The sequence below is a fragment of the Hemitrygon akajei genome, chromosome 10, assembly GCF_048418815.1.
Source record: "Hemitrygon akajei chromosome 10, sHemAka1.3, whole genome shotgun sequence".
NCBI lineage: Eukaryota > Metazoa > Chordata > Chondrichthyes > Myliobatiformes > Dasyatidae > Hemitrygon > Hemitrygon akajei.
The window spans coordinates 136,263,250-136,283,392 of NC_133133.1; the positions used below are offsets into that span (position 1 = coordinate 136,263,250).

At 39.1% G+C, this 20,143-nt stretch overlaps 1 protein-coding gene across 2 annotated transcripts in view; it reads right to left on the minus strand.

Moving 5' to 3' along the window:
• Positions 1–3,786: 3,786 nt before the first annotated feature.
• The window catches only part of LOC140734705 (protein FAM3C-like), a 62,180-nt gene continuing 45,823 nt past the window's right edge, over positions 3,787–20,143 (minus strand). For both annotated transcript variants that reach the window (XM_073059041.1, XM_073059040.1), the window contains 5 exons: positions 19,551–19,609; positions 19,076–19,126; positions 17,074–17,158; positions 9,825–9,951; positions 3,787–5,385 (listed from right to left, as the gene is read on the minus strand). In XM_073059041.1, coding sequence (XP_072915142.1) covers positions 5,296–5,385; positions 9,825–9,951; positions 17,074–17,158; positions 19,076–19,126; positions 19,551–19,609 — 412 coding nt within the window. In that variant the 3' untranslated portion in view covers positions 3,787–5,295. The remainder of the gene's footprint in view (positions 5,386–9,824; positions 9,952–17,073; positions 17,159–19,075; positions 19,127–19,550; positions 19,610–20,143) is intronic.

Genomic DNA, 20,143 nt, shown 5'->3' on the forward strand with positions numbered 1-20,143 from the left:
TGCTGCAGGGCAAAAGGATTGCCATTTATCCACTGAGTTTTTACCAACTCCAAGTGGAGGCATTCCTTGAGTGCCATTCTCATCTGATAACCTACATTTCTGCTGTCTCCTTGTTAGAAAATGGCAGAGCTCAAACTTGAGATATGGCAAATTGCCTGATTGAGCTCTAATTTTTTTTTACTGCTGAGCTGTAAAACATTTATAAATCATTTTTCTAATCGGTGTAAAAACACAAGGCACAGTTGGATTTCTTTATCTGTCTCAACCATGACTGTGTGGCTAGGCACAGCTCAAATGGCAACTATAAATTTGCCAATAATACAACCATTGTTGGCAGGATCTCAGTTGCCAAGAAGTGTATATGAGCGAGGCGTACCAGCTAGCTGACTGGTGTTGTAGCAGCAACCTTGCATTCAATGTCACTAAGACCAAAGAGCTGATCGTGGACTTCAGAAAGGGTAGAATGAGGGAACACAAACCAATCCTTAAAGACGAATCTGAAGTGGAGAGAGTGAGCAATTTCATGTTCTTGGGTGTCAATATATCTGGCAACCTAACCTGGCTGCATCATATTGATGCAGCTATAAAGGCAAGATAGAGCTATATTTCATTAGGAGTTTGAGGAGATTCGGTTTTTTACCTGAAACACTTGAAAACTTCCATCGATGTACCATGGAGAGCATTCTGACTGGCTGCATCAACATTTGGTATGGGGGTGGGGGGTACTGCACAGGACTGAAGTAAATTGCAGAAAGTTGTAAGATTAGTTAGCTCCATCTTGGATACCATTGCCCACAGTCTACATTTTCAAGGAGCGGTGCCTCAGGAAGGGGGCATCCATCAAGGACCCCTGCACAGCCCTCTTCTCACTGTTACCATCAGGAAGGAGGTACAGACCCTGAAGGCACTCAGTAATCCAGGAACCGTTCTTTGCAATCTAATTTCTAAATGGACACTGAACCCATGAACACTATCTCATTAAAAAAAAAAATTGTTGCTACTTATTTTAACTTAACTGTTTAATATACATATTTAGCACAATTCAGTTTTTTTCTATATTTACCATGTATTGCATTGTTCTGCTATTGCAAAGTTAACAAATTTCATGACATATGCTGTTGATAATAAACTCGATTCTGATTTATTCAATGTTTTTTTTCTTTTTATATTTGCAATTTGTCTTTTGCACATTGTTTATCCAACTTACTGTGTGCAGTTTTTCATTGATTATATTGTTTCTTTGTATTTACTGTGAATGCCCACAAGAAAATGATTCTCAGGACTGTAGGTATATAGCGACTAATACTTGGATAATAAATTTACTTTAAACTTTGTTTTGGTGATTGCATCTGCAGGCACAAAGAGATGTTGAATATTTTCACCATTTCCTGGTAGGAATGATCAGGCCCCTTTCCAGTGAAAGTATTCCTTACTGTCTACAGCTACAGCTGGGTTCCCACCTTGCAATGGCACTGCCCACCCCCAATCCTGACACATCGTAACCTTCCTCCCAATCTGCATAAACAAATGCAGTTACACACAACTATAAATCAAGAAGGCATTTGAAAAAATGTACAGGTCTGCCCCATGCTTGACATGCCAACTTGTACACAGCCCATATGTATGAACAAGCACTTATGAGACCGCATTTCCGCCATTCAAACTATCCAGATTATGAGCAGCTGTCAGGAGCAGAACCCCGCTATAACCTGGATATGCTGTATTGATAAAATGTGCCATGTTCCAAATATACTTAAGCAAACAAAAAAAAGGAATCAAAACAAGGAACCACCTTTAACAAATCACAAAATACAATCCCCTTGCATATTGACCCGTCTTTAGCCTTCTCCATAACCAAGAAGCCAAACAAACCAGACCACCTCATATTTGACTTTGATAGCTTACATTTCAATGGTATGAATATTGAATAATTTCAGTTCCCCTCCCCTTAAACCTATGCTCCTTTCCCACTCTCTCAGTCCACCTAAGTTATCTCTGTTCACCTTTTCCATCCCTCCTTTTATTATCAAGACTTTTCTCCCTCCGCCTTCTGGTTCAATCTTCCAATCACTCACAAACCTATGCATTAATTTTTCATCTTTTTTCCTCCATTGCTGTACTTTTTCTAACATCTTCTCCTGACCTGAGTTCATCTGCCGATTATCCAACCTTTTTCTGATTCCACCCATCATCCACAGATTTTCTGTCAACACACACACAAAATGCTGGTGGAATGCAGCAGGCCAGGCAGCATCTATAGGGAGAAGCGCTGTCGACGTTTCGGGCCGAGACCCTTCGTCAGGACTAACTGAAAGGAAAGATAGAGATTTGAAAGTAGGAGGGGGAGGGGAAAATGCAAAATGATAGAAGACCAGAGGGGGTGGGGTGAAGCTGAGAGCTAGACAGGTGATTTGCAAAAGGGATACCGAGCTGGAGAAGGGAAAGGATCATGGGACGGGAGGCCTAGGGAGAAAGAAAGGGGGAGGGGAGCACCAGAGGGAGATGGAGAACAGGCAGAGTGATGGGCAGAGAGAGAGAAAAAAACTAAATATATCAGGGATGGGGTAGGAAGGGGAGGGGCATTAACGGAAGTTAGAGAAGTCAATATTCATGCCATCAGGTTGGAGGTTACCCAGCCAGTATACAAGGTGTTGTTCCTCCAACCTGAGTGTGGCTTCATCTTGAGAGTAGAGGAGGCCATGGGTAGACATATCAGAATGGGAATGGGACGTGGAATTAAAATGTGTTCCCATTCTGATAAGTCTATCCATGGCCTCCTCTACTGTCAAGATGAAGCCACACTCAGGTTGGAGGAACAATACCTTATATACCGGCTGGGTAGCCTCCAACCTTATGGCATGAGCATTGACTTCTCTAACTTCCGTTAATGCCCCTCCCCTTCTTACCCCATCACTGATAGATTGTTTTTTTCTCTCTCTCTTCTCATAACTCTGCCTGTTCTCCATCTCCATCTGGTGCTCCCCTCCCCCTTTCTTTCTCCCTAGGCCTCCCGTCCCATGATCCTTTCCCTTCTCTAGCTCTGTATCCCTTTTGCCAATCACCTGTCTGGCTCTCAGCTTTACCCCACCCCCTCTGGTCTTCTCCTATCATTTCCCATTTTCCCCTCCCCCTTCTACTTTCAAATCTCTATCTTTCCTTTCAGTTAGTTGTGACGAAGGGTCTCGGTCCGAAATGTCAACAGCGCTTCTCCCTATAGATGCTGCCTGGCCTGCTGTGTTCCACCAGCATTTTGTGTGTGTTGCTTGAATTTCCAGCATCTGCAGATTTCCTTAGGCTTTCTGTCACTGACTTTCCCCGTCCATCTAGCCATCATTTCCACACATCCTCCCCGCTAAGATGGTTCCACCTACAAGCCTGCCTCACCCCTCCCTTTCGTTTCTATATACTAGTTCAGCCTGAATGTAAGGTCCAACCAGAAATGTCAACTGTTCCTTTTTCTCCAGAGATATTTGACTTGATTCTTCCAATAGATTGTTTTGCTGTCTAAGTATTCTGTGTGCAGGGAACTCTGTCTTTATTGTTGAGGTTGGTGCTGGTGTTGGACTGCTCCCAAAATTCAATTTGCTTTGTAAAAAAGGAAACTCTTAAAAGATACAGGTCCCCATTTTGCCTAGGAGAGCTCACATCCAGATCCTTATGATTTTGGCACTTTCAACTCACTGTTTTGCATGCAGAGAGAATAAAAATTCTATTAAATGAAACTTCAAACATCTGCACAACTTTGTGACTATTCAGATCTGAACTTAAGCATTAATAAGCACACCATTCATTTTAACCCTATTTCTTTATCTGTATATTACAGTAATTTTGAATTCCATGAGTTCTATATTTAAGATTCATTAGCATAAAGAAAGCCACACATTCATACACAAAATTAAAACTTTACATTAGCAAAGTGCAAAAACAGCTGACTTAAAAATAATTGGATATTTTAATTTCTCCCTTTCAGGAAAAGAATTATTTTGTTTTACCTCTCCCTTCTTATCTATAGATAATTTCAAGGCATTATTAATATTTACAGTCAAACAGTGGTGAACTCTCAATTACACACAAAGTCATGAATTAAATCTGAGCTGGTGATTCATTTTGCAAACCAGTAAGTGACATATGCATCATTACAAAAATTCAAAGCCTTTTTAGGTGTTTGCACAACATTATAACAAACGTAGAAATGGTAGATAATGCAGTAAAATTGTTCACATTATAGAAATAGTAAATGTGTCAGTTTGGAAGCTTCTGAATCTAGAACAATGATTTCACTTTCACTTCCATATATATTAACACACAATTAATATCACCTTCAATTACTGTGATTACTGTGATTCAATTACTGTGATAAAATGCTGATTTTGTTGCTGTCTCCTACTTTACAAAGGCCCATTGAAACAATAGTTTTCCCTGGGTTTGGTGATACTTTGTGGAAAAAGATTCAAGCTTCCACAGGAATGCCTAGTTTCTATATAGAAAGATGTGAAATTCACTGTTCTAATGTTAATGAACATTAGTTGTGAAGGATTAGAGGCAACATTACATTAAACTGAAAACAAGCAGTTTCATGACATCCACACCTAACAGGCTTTACAAATCATCCAGCAGAATAAATGAGTATAACCAATTACTTCCCAATCACCTGCGATGTAGCACAGATTCACTAATATTTACCAATGCAGAAAGATAAAACATGAGATTAAAAGGAAAAATAATACAAATAATTTTTGTTTTCCCAAGCACAAGGAATACAGAAATTTGGTTTAAAGTCATTTGTGAATTACAAGTGCTTAGATGACATTCATCACATAGTTAATTTTTTAGCCCGAGCTCTGGACTTTGGTTTTTCACATTATAGCTTTGGAAGAACAACTTGTAGAAATACTATCGACTTATACAAAAACTATAAGTGCACAATATGTCATCCAATTCCTTAACTGTAAACCACATTACATTTATAAACATGCAACACAATGGATCAATCAAGTTGTTTTCCACAAAAATGAACTATTTCTGACCAGTTTTGATCCAGTTCTGTTATTCTTCCAAAATGAAATTTAAGTGAACAAAAGATTTGTTACGTGGGTGGGCGGGGTAACTGCCATCAATGTTTTAGTCCTTGCACGGACTCGAGGTTCTGACAGCTGTTTCTTAATATATTTTTTTAAAACTGTGATTGTAAGGGACTAAATTGACAAACAAATAAGATTAAAAGAAAAATGAACAGAAATCTGGTCAAGTCAAAACACAAATTATGTTCAAAATATAATTTATTCTCGAAGGTTTTTATTCCTTTTTCGGGGGAACACATCCTTCCATTTCTAAAACTTCTGGCCAGCCTTCATATTTGTTTGTGTTTTTATTATTCTTTACATGCTGTAGTGGAAAAAAAGATTTATATTAGAAACCTGCGGAACATTGTTTCAAGGAAACATGCATTAATCGTTACTATAAATACACTGCCACCAGGTCTATAGCATCTTTGTTATGTTCCTTTGCCAATGCAGTATACAATTTCCCAGTGTTCAGCCAACTTTATTTTTAGTTTTAAGCTCACAAGTTGTCCCAAATGTTTGAATTTCATTTTAAATAGTACTAAATAGACATTATATTTCTGGTGCAGTTATTTCATGTACACTAACACTACTCTTGGCCTTGACTGCATGTGACTATCACATAAGAAATAAAGTACTGATCAATTCTGTTAATGAGAGGATACGGAGAACTTTCATGTTTTTATGATGGCAGTGCTGAAGAGAAAACAAATTTTTACAAAATCCTAGAAGCCTTAATCTACCACATAGTCAAAATTCTCTGTTAATCTCCTAATCTAAATGTGATTATTAGTGGAATGCCACAAGACCCTAAAATTGTCCCTGATCTACATTGAAAAAAATTAAAGTCCCCAACCTTCCTGCATTGGAAACACGCAGCTAGAAGCAAGACAAAAGATCACTGAAATGTTGGTAAAGTAGGATTAGTATAGATTAGTACTAGATTGATGGAGGAAAAAAAATCATAATATCCTTCGACACTTTGCCATTCTGAGGGCAATATTACAAATAAGGGCACTACTGAAAACATACCATACTCTGAATGACTCCTACCATAGAGCAGCCTTGTTCAATCCTTGGAGAATTCATCAAGGTCACTTGTCTTTATTTTATTTACTTGAGATACAGCGCGGAACAGGCCCTTCCGGCGCAATGAGTCGTGCCGGCCTGCAACCCACCTATTTAACACTAGCTTAATCATAGGGCAATTTACAATGAACAATTAACCTACACATCAGTACACCTTTGGACTGCGGGAGGAAACCGGAGCACCCAGAGGAAACCCACATGGTCACAAGGAGAATGTAAAATCTCTTCATGGACGGCACCAGATTAGTACTCCAATCTCTGGCACCTCAGGCTGTCATAACATCATGTTAACCACTAACCTGCTGTGGTGCCCTATTGTTATGGGTATTTAGGCATTGGCGGAATGGAAAGTTAGGCCAATGATTCCACTAATCCATATACAGTGTCAAATACTTAGAATGTTTGGCCATCATTTTAATCTTTTAGATTATAGGCTGCCAGCCGATTAAAATAGCTAACAGAAAAACTAATCAATATACACTCAATAATCACTTTATTAGGTGCACCTGCTCATTCATTCAAATATCTAATCTGCCAATCATGTGGCAGTAACTCAATGCATTAATGCATTCAGACATGGTCAAGAGTTGTTGTTCAGACCAAACATCAGAATGGGGAAGAAATTATATCTAAGTGGCTTTGACTGTGGACTGAATGTTGGTGCCAGACAGGGTGGTTTGAGTATCCCAAACTGCTGATCTCCTGGAATTTTCAGTCTCAGAGAAAGATGCGAAAAACAAAAAGAAAAAATCCAGTAAGCTGCAGTTCTGTGGTGTAAACACCTTGTTAATGGGAGAGGTCAGAGGAAAATGGCAGATTCAAATTGACAGGAACTCAGATAATCATGTGTTACAACAGTGGTGTGCAGAAAAGCATCTCTGAACGCACAGCAGGTTGAACCTTGTAATGCATGGGCTACAGCAGAAGACCACACTGCGTTCCAGTCCTCTACCTAATAAAGTGGCCGCTCGGCATATTTTTTGATACTGTGCTTGGAGTAGGGAGATACAGAACCATTAAAGGTTAATATTACACAGAACTAGCTCCAAGAAAGTAAAATCATGCCTTTTCAATAAAAACAGTTAACAAACTGCAGCTAGTGAACTATGGATCCCAATGAAGAAACTACCAGAAATGTACTACATTCTTCAGGAAGAGAAAGTTCACCTAACATTAAAACCACACCTTTAATGGTAACTTATTTTGTATCTGTAGTTTTAAGCTTTCATTTGTGAGGATCATCTAGCACCTGAATTCATTCAAGATTGTTCAAGGCTGCTGAATGCCATCAGGATTTGCTATTAAAGATTGGCAAGTTGTGTTAGTTATCAAAGTACTTTGACCCATTCAATGATACCCTGCCATAGCAAATTAGAGGAACATGGCTGGAATGGGATGGACTAAGTCTAATAATGGCATAAGACATGAGCCTCAACAATAACGGGAGGTATTATTAGTCTACCTTGTAACTAAGAATCAAGGATCAGAACCAATTTAGGGAAATAACCTGTGTACAGTAAGGATGGAGACACAAACTTGTTACAGGGCAAAAGGATTGCCATTTGTCCACTGAGTGGAGGAATTCCTTGAATGCCATTCTCATCTGATAACCTACATTTCTCCTCGTTAGAAAATACAATAATGGTCAGAGCTCAAACTCGAGACATGGAAATTGTCCGACTGAGCTGTAAAATATTTAGTAGATCTCAATCACTTAACATGGAAATATAAATCAATTCCTTTTCTAATCAGTGTAAAAACACAAAACAAAGTTGGATTTCTTCATCTGCATTAACCATGAGCAAGATGCCATTTATAGGAAATGACCATAATCTCCCATGAAACTGAGTTAGTCCTCATTGTGGAAGACACTAGCAGTGTGCCAGGAGTTGAAGGGTGCAAGGGAAGAGAAGTGAGTGCAGTTACAAGGAGAAGGTGCTCAAAAAGCTGAAAGACCTAAAGGCACACAAGTTACCTGGACCAGATGAACTGCACCCTAGGGTTCTGAAAGAGGTAGCGGCTGAGATTGCACAGGCATTAGTAATGATCTTTCAAGAATCATTGGACTCTGGCATGGTTCCAGAAGCCTGGAAAATTGCAATGTCACTCCACTTTTTAAAGAAGGGAAGAAGAAATTATAGGCCAGTTCATTTGACCTCAAGTGGTTATGAAGATGTTGAGGATGAGGTTATGGAGTACTCGGTGACACAGGACAAGATAGGACAAGGTCAGCATGGTTTCCTTCAGGGGACATCTTGCTTGATCAACCTGCTGGAATTCCTTGAGGAGATTACAAGTTGGATAGATAAAGATAATGCAGTATATTTGGTTTTCAGAAGGCACTTAACAAGGTGCCACAAAAAGGCTGCTTACCAAGTTAAGAGCCCATGGTATTACAGGAAAGTTGCTAGCATAGTTAGAGTATTGGCTGATAGGCAGGAGACAGCAAGTGGGAATAAAGGGGGCCTTTTCTGGCTAGCTGCTAGTGACTACTGGTGTTCCTCATGAGTCAGTATTGGGATCATTACTTCTCACATTGTTTGTCAATAATTTAGATAAATGGAATTGATGGATTTGTGGCAAAATTTGCAGATGATATAAAGATAGGTGGAGGGGTAGGTAGTGCTGAGGAAGCAATGTGATTGCAGAAGGACTTAGACAAATTGGAAAAATGGGCAAAAAAGTGGCAAATGGAATGCAGTGTTGGGAAATGTATGGTGATGCATTTTGGTAAAAGGAAAAGTGCAGATTGTTACCTAAATGGGGAAAAAAATTCAAACATCAGAGGTGTAAATGGACTTAAGGGTCATCATGCAAGACTCCCAGAAAGTTAATTTACAGGTTGAGTTTATGGTAAAGGCAAATGCAATGTTGGCATTTATATCAAGGGGATTAGAATATAAAAACAAGGATATAATGTTGAGGTTTAATAAGACACTGGTCAGGGCTGTACTTGGAGTATCGTCAACTGCTTTGGGCTCAGATCTCAGAAAGGATGTGTTGTCATTGGAGAAAGTCCAGAGAAGGTTCATGAGGATGATTCCAGGAATGAAAGGGTTAACATACGAGGAGCATTTGGCAGCTTTCGGCCTGTACTCAATGGAAATTAGAAGAATACAGGGGGGGATCTCATTGAAAACATACCGAATGTTGAAAGGACTAGATAAGGTAGATGTGGAGAGGACATTTCCTATGGTAGGGGTGTCTAGAAGGACAGCCTCTAAATTGAGGGGCAACCTTTTAGAACAGAGGTAAGGAGGAATTTTTTTTAGCCAGAAAGTAGTGAGTCTGTGGAATGCTCTGCTACAGACAGCTGTGGAGGCCAAGATCGTGGGTATATTTAAAGTGAAAATTGATAAGTTTCGTGATTCATCAGGGCAGCAAAGGTTATAGCGAAAAGGCAGGTGTATGGAGTTGAGTGGCATCCGGGATCAGCCATGATGGAATGGCAGAGCAGACTCGATGGACTGAATGGCCTAATTCTGCTCCTAAGCCTTGTGGTCATATTATCAAAATTATCACAGAATAAAAGAACTGCTGAATTGGCTTTCTGACTTTTCAGAAGTAGAAATAGATGGTTCACCAATACTCTCACCATGAATTGCAACAAAGGCAAAATAGTAGTTATAAGTAATGGGAGAATGACATCTACAACATCAACACTCATTTTACCTGTTCAAAAGGACTCTTTGTTTGAATCCCTTTTGCACCAACAAATACCCAGTTGTCTCTGAAGCTGAGTTTTGAGATGGATGAACTCCCCAATTCACTTACAAGCTGCCGTGCCAAATCATTAAGTCTACAGTAATAACAAGTAAGGTGAAAAAAATTAGAACAATTCACTTTTAAACTAACTTACCTTTATTGAGTATACAAAGCTTAGTTTAAAACTATTGAACTTACCAGTCTTAGTGAGGCACCATATAAAACTAACAAAGTTTGATTTCCTGGGAATTGACCAAACTTTGTCTATTAGTATATGGATTACCTTTGATATATTGCAAGGCACATTGCAGATAAAAAAAAATCTGTACATTACACCGGACAAGAATATTTGGGATTGGTGACTGGTTACGTAGGAAAGTTTATTGAGGATGTTATCATGATTAAACACTTCACTACCAGATTCAAACCCCGGTTTCCTTGAGCTGCATAAAGCTAAAGAAAGACCATTACATTAGCAATGAAACTTTTACCAGGGCGCTACAAGGGCAATGAAACCATGGCTGACTGCAGAGATTCATACAGTGCTCAGGAATCGGGATACTGCCTTTAGATCAGGGTCAGGACAAATCTAAAGTCAGCAAGAGCCATGCTCTCCTGTGCCATCATGAAGGCAAAGCGTGAATACTCACCTAAAATCCACAGACACTGTTGTGACACCATGGACATGCAGCGCATGTGACAAGGTACACAAACCATAATCTATTACAAGACCATCCTGCGCGTCAACAGCAGCAGTGCCTCCCTTCCTGACAGGCCAAATGCTTTCTATGCATGAATTGAGCAATGGAATGATGTGACATCAACAAAAGCCTCCTCTCTTCCTGAGGACAATCACTGTCTGGATGTAGCGGAGGTGAGAAGGACCCTAACCAGAGTAAACCCATGCAAAGCTGCAAGGCCGGGCAACATACCTGATCAGATGCTGAGGGACTGTGTCGCCCAGCTAACAAAAGTCTTAATGGACACCTTAAATCTCTCTGAAAGTCCACTGTCTCTGCAGGCTTCAAGGCAGCCACCATCATTCTGGTGCTCAAGAGAGCAATGGTAACTGGCCTAAATGGCTGCTGCCCAGTGGCAGACTTCAACAATCATTAAGTAATTTGAGCGCCTAATCATGGATTGTATAAAATCCCACCTTTCAGCTACATTGGATCCTTTTCAGTTTGTCTGCTGCTCAAACCAGCCCACTAATGCCATACCCTTGGCCCCCCACTCCATCCTGCCCATCTAGAAAACGATGACTCGTGTGTCAGGATGTTGTTCATCAACTTCATCTTGGTGTTTAACACAATCATCTCTCAGAGGCTGGTGGGTAAACTGTCTCAATACCCCTCTCTGTAACTGGATATTGGACTTGACAAAAAGACTCCAGTCAGTCTGAGTTGGCAGCAATATCTCAAGCTCCATTGCGCTGAGCATTGGTGCTGCTCAGTGTTGGGTGCTTAGTCCAATACTGACTCACAACTGCACTGCCAGATTTAGCTCAAATTGTATCCAGTTCACCGATGGTTGGCTTCATCAATAACAATGATGAGTCAGCATACAGAGAGGAGGTAGAGAGGCTTGTCAAATGATTTGAGAACGAACAGTCTCAACGTGGACAAGACAAAAGAGATCACTGTGGATTTTAGGCAGTCACAGGCAGACCACTCTCCATTGCACATCAATGGATCTGCAATGGAGAGAGTGAAGAGCACAAAGTTCCTTGGTGTGAACATAATGGATGAACTAACCTGGACCCATAACATCTCCTCACTAGTCAGGAAGACACAGCAGTGTCTACACTTTCTAAGTAGATTGAGGTGCGCAAGGCTCCCCACCTGCTTTCTAACAACATTCTACAGAAGCACCGTCAAGAGTGTCCTGTCTGGCAGCATTGTGTAGTATGGAAGCTGCAATAACCCTACAGAGGACAGTATAAACCACCAAGAGGATCATCGGGGTCTCCCTCCCCCATATTTGCTACATTTACTGGACATGTTGCATATGAAGGTCCCAAAGCATTGTTGAGGATCCCACAATCTCTTTGACCCATTACCATCAGGAAGGAGGTACAAAAGCATCAAGACTAGGACTACAAGACTGGGCAATAGCTTCTTCCCTCGGGCTGTGAGAATAATGAATAAGTGAAACCACTGAGGTCTCGTCACTAGGACAGCGAGCTGTTTACTGTAATGTTTACCCGTGCTGTGCTTTGTTGCATGCATTTTGAATATTTCATCATATATTTTATAATACTATCTTACTTGGTTTATGAGGTGTGTGATATATATTGTGTGGGTGCACTTTCGACTGGAGGGATGTTGTTTTGCTTGTTTGTATACATGTACAGTCAGATGACAATACACTTAACTGAACCATTGCCAGTAAATGAGCTCCAATCATTGGGACAATAGTTAGTTAACAAGGTGGTAATGGTGAACTCAAGTTCATTGCCTGATCACTCCGTTTCTGCATGTATCCGGGTATTAATGAGCAAGCAGAGCTTTTGCATGAATTACTGATGTAGGGTACCTTTCTTCTTTTTTCAGTAGCATCTTTGAAGGAGCGATAGAGTCGATCACATATCAATAAGTCTGCTTTCACAGTGGCTTTCCTTTGCTATGAATATTAGTGAACCTTATAGGGTTTTTCTTTGGCAATAAGCTAGTGGTTTTGAAGGCAACACTGCTGATTATAGTAAAGGTAATCTATCTTGTTTGTAGATTTTTATATACTTTAACAAAATCTCTGGCCATTACTTGGTAAAAAGTCAGGTGACAGAAGGCAATGGGTTTAACAGGAGTGCAGGAAACAGTTCAGGAAGTTGTACATCCTGAATGATGACAGAGGCAAAGTGAAGCACTGCAAATCTCAGAGGATGAATCAATCTCCATTGGCAAGAAACTTGTGAGCTGAAATCAACAAAATTACCCAGACAGAACTGGGAGACCATGGTCTGCCAATGTCTGAGAGAAAGGTGTGGGACTGAAAATTCTTTTGAAATTTGCTAGAAAATTTTGGCTTAAGGTGCATGGTTGTTCAGACTGGGTGGGGATTAGTTACAGGTGTCCCCCGTTTTTTGAACATTCGCTTTACAACACCTCGCTATTACGAAAGACCTACATTCTCACTGTTATGAAAAAAGGCAGTGCGCACCCTGAGCAGCCAAGCTCCTCCCCCAGAACTGCATTCTAGCCGGCATCGCTTAAACACGTGCCTGTGAGCATCTGTGCTTTATGTCGATTTATTTTGTGCATCCGTTAGCAAGATGAGTTCTAAGGTATCAGAGAAGCCTAAAAGAGCACGTAAGGGTGTTACACTTAGCATAAAACTAAGTGTTTTGATTGTGGTGAATGAAGTAAGGACATAATGAGTTTGGCTAAGGAGGCTGGGTTTGTGGAAGTTGACGAAGATGATGCTGAAGCGGTTTTGGCATCCCATGACCAAGAACTGACAGATAAAGAGTTGATGAAGAGGAAAGGATAACAATTGAAACTGAATGCAGTAGCAAAGGGCCCGAAAGTGAAGTCGTCCAGGAACTGAACATGAAGCAATTGCATGAGATTTTCACTGCGATTGACAACGCTGCAATGATTGCAGAAAAGTATGACTTTGATTTTGAAAGGGTACTTAGGTTTTGGCCATATTTGCAGGATGGTTTGAGTACTTTCAAAGAACTGTATGATAGAAAAATGCACGAGGCTAAGAAGTCAAGCATACTGTTGTTTTTCAAGCCTTCCACATCAGCCCCAGCAGACGACGAAACTCAACCTTCGACATCGAGGCAGGCAGGCAGACATAGAAGGTGACGACTCAGCCTAATACACCATCATCAGTGTGCTCGCTGTCTTCCCGATTCTGGTAAGTGATACTACATTGGGCATACATTATTTCTACTTTATATAGGCTGTGTATTTTTATGTGTTACTTGGTAGCTTCATAACTTAAAGGTTACTGGAAAGAGTGCTTCTGCCAGGAGTGCTTGCGCCGTGTGTTTTTGCTGCAAGTGCTGCCGAGAGCGCTTGCGTGAGATTTTCACTGCGGTGGACAGTGCTACAATAATTGCAGAAAAGTATTCCTACATTATATAAGCTATGTATTTATTAGATCATTCCTGCTTTTACTATATGTTACTGTTATTTTAGGTTCTACGTGTTATTTGGCATTATTTGGTAGGTTATTTTTTGGGTCTGTGAACGCTCAAAAATTTTTCCCATGTAAATAAATGGTAATTGCTTCTTCACTTTACGACATTCTGGCTTACGAACTGTTTCACAGGAATGCTCCACATTCGAATAGCGGGGGAAACCTGTACACGATTTTATACTTCCTGACACTATCTATCTGCCACTTCCTTGCCCATTCTCCTCATCAGACAGATTAGTCCTTCTGCTTCTGCAGCACTACCTGCTAGTCCTCCCACCTTTGTAGTGTCCAAAAACTTGGCCACAAAGCAATTAACTCAGTCATCCAAATCATTGAAAAAAGCTGTCCCAACACCAGCCCCTGTAAAACACCACTAGTCACCAGCAGTCAATCAGAAAAGGCTCCATTTATTCCCACTCTGTGCCTCCTGTCATCACTCAAATCACTCAATACCTTAACTATGATAGTATCTTTCCTGTAATGTCATGGGTTCTTATCTTGCTAAGCAGCTTCATGTGTGGTACCTTGTCAAAAGCTTTTTGAAAATCCAAGTACACAACACACACTGATTCTCTGTTGTCTATCCTGCTTGTTATTTCCTCAAAGAATTCCAAGATTTGTTAGGCAAGATTTCCCCTTAATGAAACCATGCTGACTTTGACCCATTTTATCATGTGCCTCCAACTACCCAGAAACCTCATCATCCTTAACACCAGACTCCAACATCTTCCCATCCACTGAGATCACGCTAACTGGCCTAGAGATTCCTTTCTTCTATGTGTCTCCATTTTTGAAGATTGAAATGACATTTGAAATTTTCCAGTCCTCCAGAACCATGTCAGAATCTACTGATTCTTTAAAGATCATTACTAATGCTTCCAAAATCTGCTCAGTCACCTCCTTCAGAACCTTGGGGGCCAGTCCATCTGTCCCAGGTGACTTATCTACTTCAGACCTTTCAGCTTCCCAAGCATCTTCTCCCCAGTAATAGCAACAGCACTCACTTATACTCCCTGACACTCTCAAAATTCCAGCATACTGCTTGTGTCTCCTATGGTGAAGACTGATGCAAACTACTTATTCAGTTCATCCGCTATTTCCTTGTTCCCCATTACTACCTCTCCACTGTCATTTTCCAGTGGTCTGATTTCTATTCTCATCTCTTTTTTTTACTCCCTGCACATCTGAAGAAACTTTTGATATCCTCTTTAACATTATTGGCTAGCTTACCTTTGTATTCCATCTTTTCCCTCTTTATGGATAACCTACCTTCATCTTTTCACTCCTTATGGCTTTTTGAGTTGTCTTCTGGTGTTTTTTTTAAAAGAAATTTCCCAATCCTTTAATTTCCCACTAACGTTTGCTCTATTATATGCCCTTTTTTTTTGCTTTTATATTGGCTTTGACTTCCCTTGTCAGACATGGTTGTGTCATTTTGCCTTTAGAATAATATTTCTTCTTTGGCATGTATCCTGCCCCTTCCGAAATTGCTCTCAGAAACTCCAGCCATTGCTGCTCTGCTGGTGTCTCCATTCCAATCAATTTTGGCCATCTCCTCTCTCATGCCTTTGTAATTCCCTTTACCTCAATGTAATACTGATACATCCCATTTTAGCTTCTCCCTCTCAAAGTGCAGAGTGAATTCTATCATACTATGATCACTGTCTCCTAAGGGTTCTTTTACCTTAAGCTCCCTAATCAAATCTGGTTCATTATACAACACCCAATCCAGAATAGCTGATCCCCTAATGGGCTCAACCACAAGCTACTCTAAAAAGCCATCTCATAGGCATTCTACAAATTCCCTCTGCTGGGAACTCCACATCATGTCCAAAATTTCTCCTCATATCGCTCCCTTATCTTTGTCCATAACACATTAAATTTTGCTCTCTGTCTTCATACCTTGAATCATCTGCAGGAGCAGAACAATTTCTTGATTTAAGATTCATATACCTGCTGTGATTTTTAAAACAATCAAATCTCTCTCCTGCTGCAAGGAAAATAACTTCTTGTCTGTTCTAAGCTTGTAGATGAAATCCCACAATGAATAGACTCCAAATATTTCTGAAACAGAAACTAGGTGCTTTCCCTGAAAGCTGTGTCATAGGCAGATAGGGTGGTGAAGAAGGCATTTGGCATACCGGCCTTGGTCAGAAAGGGCACTGAAAATTGGAGCTGGGAAGATATGCTTCAGTTATAAAAGCTGTTGGCGTGGCCACAATTTGCGTATAATATGTTGTATGAATTTTCAGAGGGCATTTGGACAGATTTGATCTAGCTCTGTTTCTCTCTCCTCAGATACTGCCTGGTATTTGCAATCAAACAATTTCAGGTTTCTGGTAATGGCTGTGTTCTTTACCTCAGAGTTTCAGCAAGGTTTTCATCATTCCTGTGACAGTCTGTCATTAACAAGTTGTAGCATCTTCTCCTAATTGACATCACTTTGTGTCATCCGAATCCTCATGGCCTCCACCCTATTACAGACATCTCCTTTGTTCTCCTCATTCCTCTCCTTCTCACCAAGTTTCAACGTGCCAGTTTATTATAGTTCTGAAGTCACTGACCTGAAACGCTACCTGCTTCCCTCTCCACTGATATTACCTGAACTGTTTCCCGTGGATTTGGTATTGATAATAAAACTAATTTATATTTACAGCCACGACTTCTACCCAAAAACATAGATTCTTTAATCTTAATCAAACCTGGCCTTTCTTTTCTTATCCACTTCCAAATTATGAACTTTTACATTATTTCACTGTAAATGAAGCTTGTATTTTTGGGATCAGGAATAATCTTATTCAAATGTTCATATCATGTAATATCAAGTTACTGAATTGAGTTTTGTAAACCTTCAAAGACCAGAGGACAGTTATAAAATGCAATATGTCTTAAAATTATATGCAGACTCAAACAAGCTAAATTTTTTTAATAAACAACTTTTTAAATTTAGAGTCACTTTGGGAATATGGCTGATAATGTTTCTAAATCAGTGCAATTTCATATGAGAACATTAAATAAATTGACAAAACATTTTTGACTAACTTATGAAGAGTTGATAATTACTAACTTGGTTGCCGCATCATCAGAAGTAGCCATAAATACTATTGTTCCATCCTTCAGCGCTTTCAGGAAATCAATGAAAGGTTGTACATCTGTGGGAAACACAAAGGTAAATTATAATAATATCAATAGATCAATAACAAACTTTAGCTGTGATTCCCTATAATGAATTACACATTTCTTATTAACCTAAATCTCCATATTTAAGACTTGATGCATTATTCTCAAAATAGTAACTGTGATTAGTATACAACACATAGTCATAATGTGGCAAGCCAATTCTTCTTTCCATAAAACTATTTGACAAATCGGCTACCATAAACACTTGAATGCTTTGATGAACCTTAAGAGAAATGGAGAGAAAATTGATGCCATTAATGATGCCCAAAGCAGTAAATCACCAAAACTGACCATACTTACTTCCAACTGCTACATCAGAAAAATCAGATGAACAAGTTCAGGGAGAGTGATACGGTGGCCAGGTTAGGAAAGTAATATTACCCAAGTAAAATAGGATTAAGTATTTTTATTAAAAACTTAGCATTTGAACCCCATCTTTTCTGGGCCATGCAGTTTAATTTAAAAATATTTAAAATTTTAAAAATTAATTTAAAATTAGCAAATGATGAAGATGGCATAATATTAAAAACAACCAACATTTATTTTGTTTCTATGATGTTGCTTTTAGAAGCAATATCAATGCATTCTGAAGAAAATAATTCATGACATTAGAATTGTTCCTATGCTGATTCCTCAGTTCCTCTTCCTCCCCCATAGACAAGTACATGAGAAAATATCCTGCATTTCCTTCCAACCTACACACACTACTATCTTGGCCATACATTGTGTATGCTTTTATCATCACTGAATAAGACTCTGTAATCTAATGAGACTATGGAAGTATCTTCAGCACACAGACAGCTGGAAGAACCACTTCACCAACACCTTCTAAAGCCTTACATGCTGTAAATGAAAAGGAAAATGCTTGCAGTGATTTACTTTTTTTTTAACCCATTGAAGTTAACTCAGAACTGCACTGGGGTTCTTTCTTTAGCCCAGATCATTTGTTGCCGTCAACTCTATCTGCATTGTAGAGGAACTCCTGGAGTACCACTATGCTGCCTGATGTTTTCATTTGACATTAATCTCTAAGAAGAGTCAAACATTCTGATACGGTCAAACCAATTTGTATGCTTCACAGGAAAACAGGCACCAGTTTCTAACTCCATTCTTTCTTCAAATGCTTGATTCAGTTAAACTTTGACACAAGTTTGTGTCTGAATTCCTGCCTCAGCTACACAGCAAACCTGGATCTTTCATTTGTAACCATACCAGCTCTGGTTTCCAAGTATTACCCAGAGGTGTGACTACATCATATAAAAAAAAACATGGATTCAAAAGAGAATGCTCTGTATATAACCACCACAAAGTTGTTTTTCACCTATCAACCTATATTCATCAGTACAGTTAATACCACTTCTTGTCATTACATTACAATTTTTCTTTAAATCCTCTCTTCCTTCTTTACGTCAGATGACCCAATTTATGTTCTCAATTCTTACAATCATCTTCCCCAGTTTCGCTCTCCGCAGCCTCAAAACACTCCCCAAATACTATATTTACCTTATCATCCCACCTAACTCTCCTCCCCAGTTCTTCTATTAATATTTGGAGACGATTCATATCTCATGGTGTGTTGTGGGTGGGGATCTTTGTATTTATATAGAAAGACCTTGTTACAACAGAATCACGGTCAGATGAGATCTAAATAAATTTGACATAGAGTACAAAGTAATGCAATGATTCAACAAGTTCAGAATGGCTAATGAATTGAAGTAAATATTTCCTAACAAAATAAAATCTTAGAAAACTAAGACTCGTATATTGCTTAAACTGCAAATGTAACTGCACTGAGCCTTTTCAAACATCTTCATGAAAAATGTAAGCATTAAGGATTACATACCAAATATAAACATTAGATATCATAATCTATAGTATTAAATCTGTACCTGAACCCCAAAGGTCAAAAGCTTTAGTCTCCAATAATTCACCAGTTTTACCTGAAAAACCAGAAAAGTGAATGAGCTGAAGTGTAAGAGAATAACATTTGAAAGTTTTTTTTTTAAGTGTAAAACACACAGTTTAGAATACTTAGTTATAAAACTGACAGAAGTTGGTCTTCCCAAGTGCATTCAAAAAGACTATTTTCCCCATCATCTTTGATAAAAGAACGTGCATTTTAAAAACATTGCCAAACACTGATTCCCTAATCTCATTTATTACACACTACCTTTACCTTCAATTAGAGAGAGCATCAATTATATACAATTCCTACTGTTGTTACATTCCACAAAGTATAAAACATTAAACAAAGATAACCAAACTTTCAAGAATTTGAATAACTGATCTTACAAAGGCAGGAAACTGCTGCATGAAGCATTGTTTCAAAACAGGAGATCAGGAACTTCAAATTGATTCACTTACCATTTACTGTAGCTACATTCATACCCCGACCAACATTGTTCTTAACACCACTCATTACGCTACAACAGAGAGAATAATTTCATATTACTGTAAAGTTTTGTATTAAAGTTGTTTGTTGACAGATATTGTGAAAATGCCAATGTGCCTTGGATGTAATGTTGTGCCCAGGTAAACCTCAAAATGATTCAGCTTTAATTGTATTTATCTATTGGAGCCTAGGTAATTGTTTGCCACAAGGCTGTATTGCTTTGGGTTTGCTCTGGAAACTATATGCCCATAAATCAATTAGACTCGTGTCGAATTTGCCAGAGAGCACAAATTCGTATAGCACTTGCAAATGGCATTAACTTAACAGAACAATGCTGAAACTAAAATACATACTAAAACTTGAATGGAAACTGGAATTCATTTTAGATAAAACCTCAGAATTAAATAGAATATATCTGTTAATTAGATATATTACATTAATGTAGTTTATTTTAGTATAGCACATCAATATATTCCTCATTTTATCAACTAGATCATTAGATCCCTACATTAAGTTGTTTTGTCAAAGTAGGAGGCATTTTTCATTATGCTGTAGGATTAAGGAA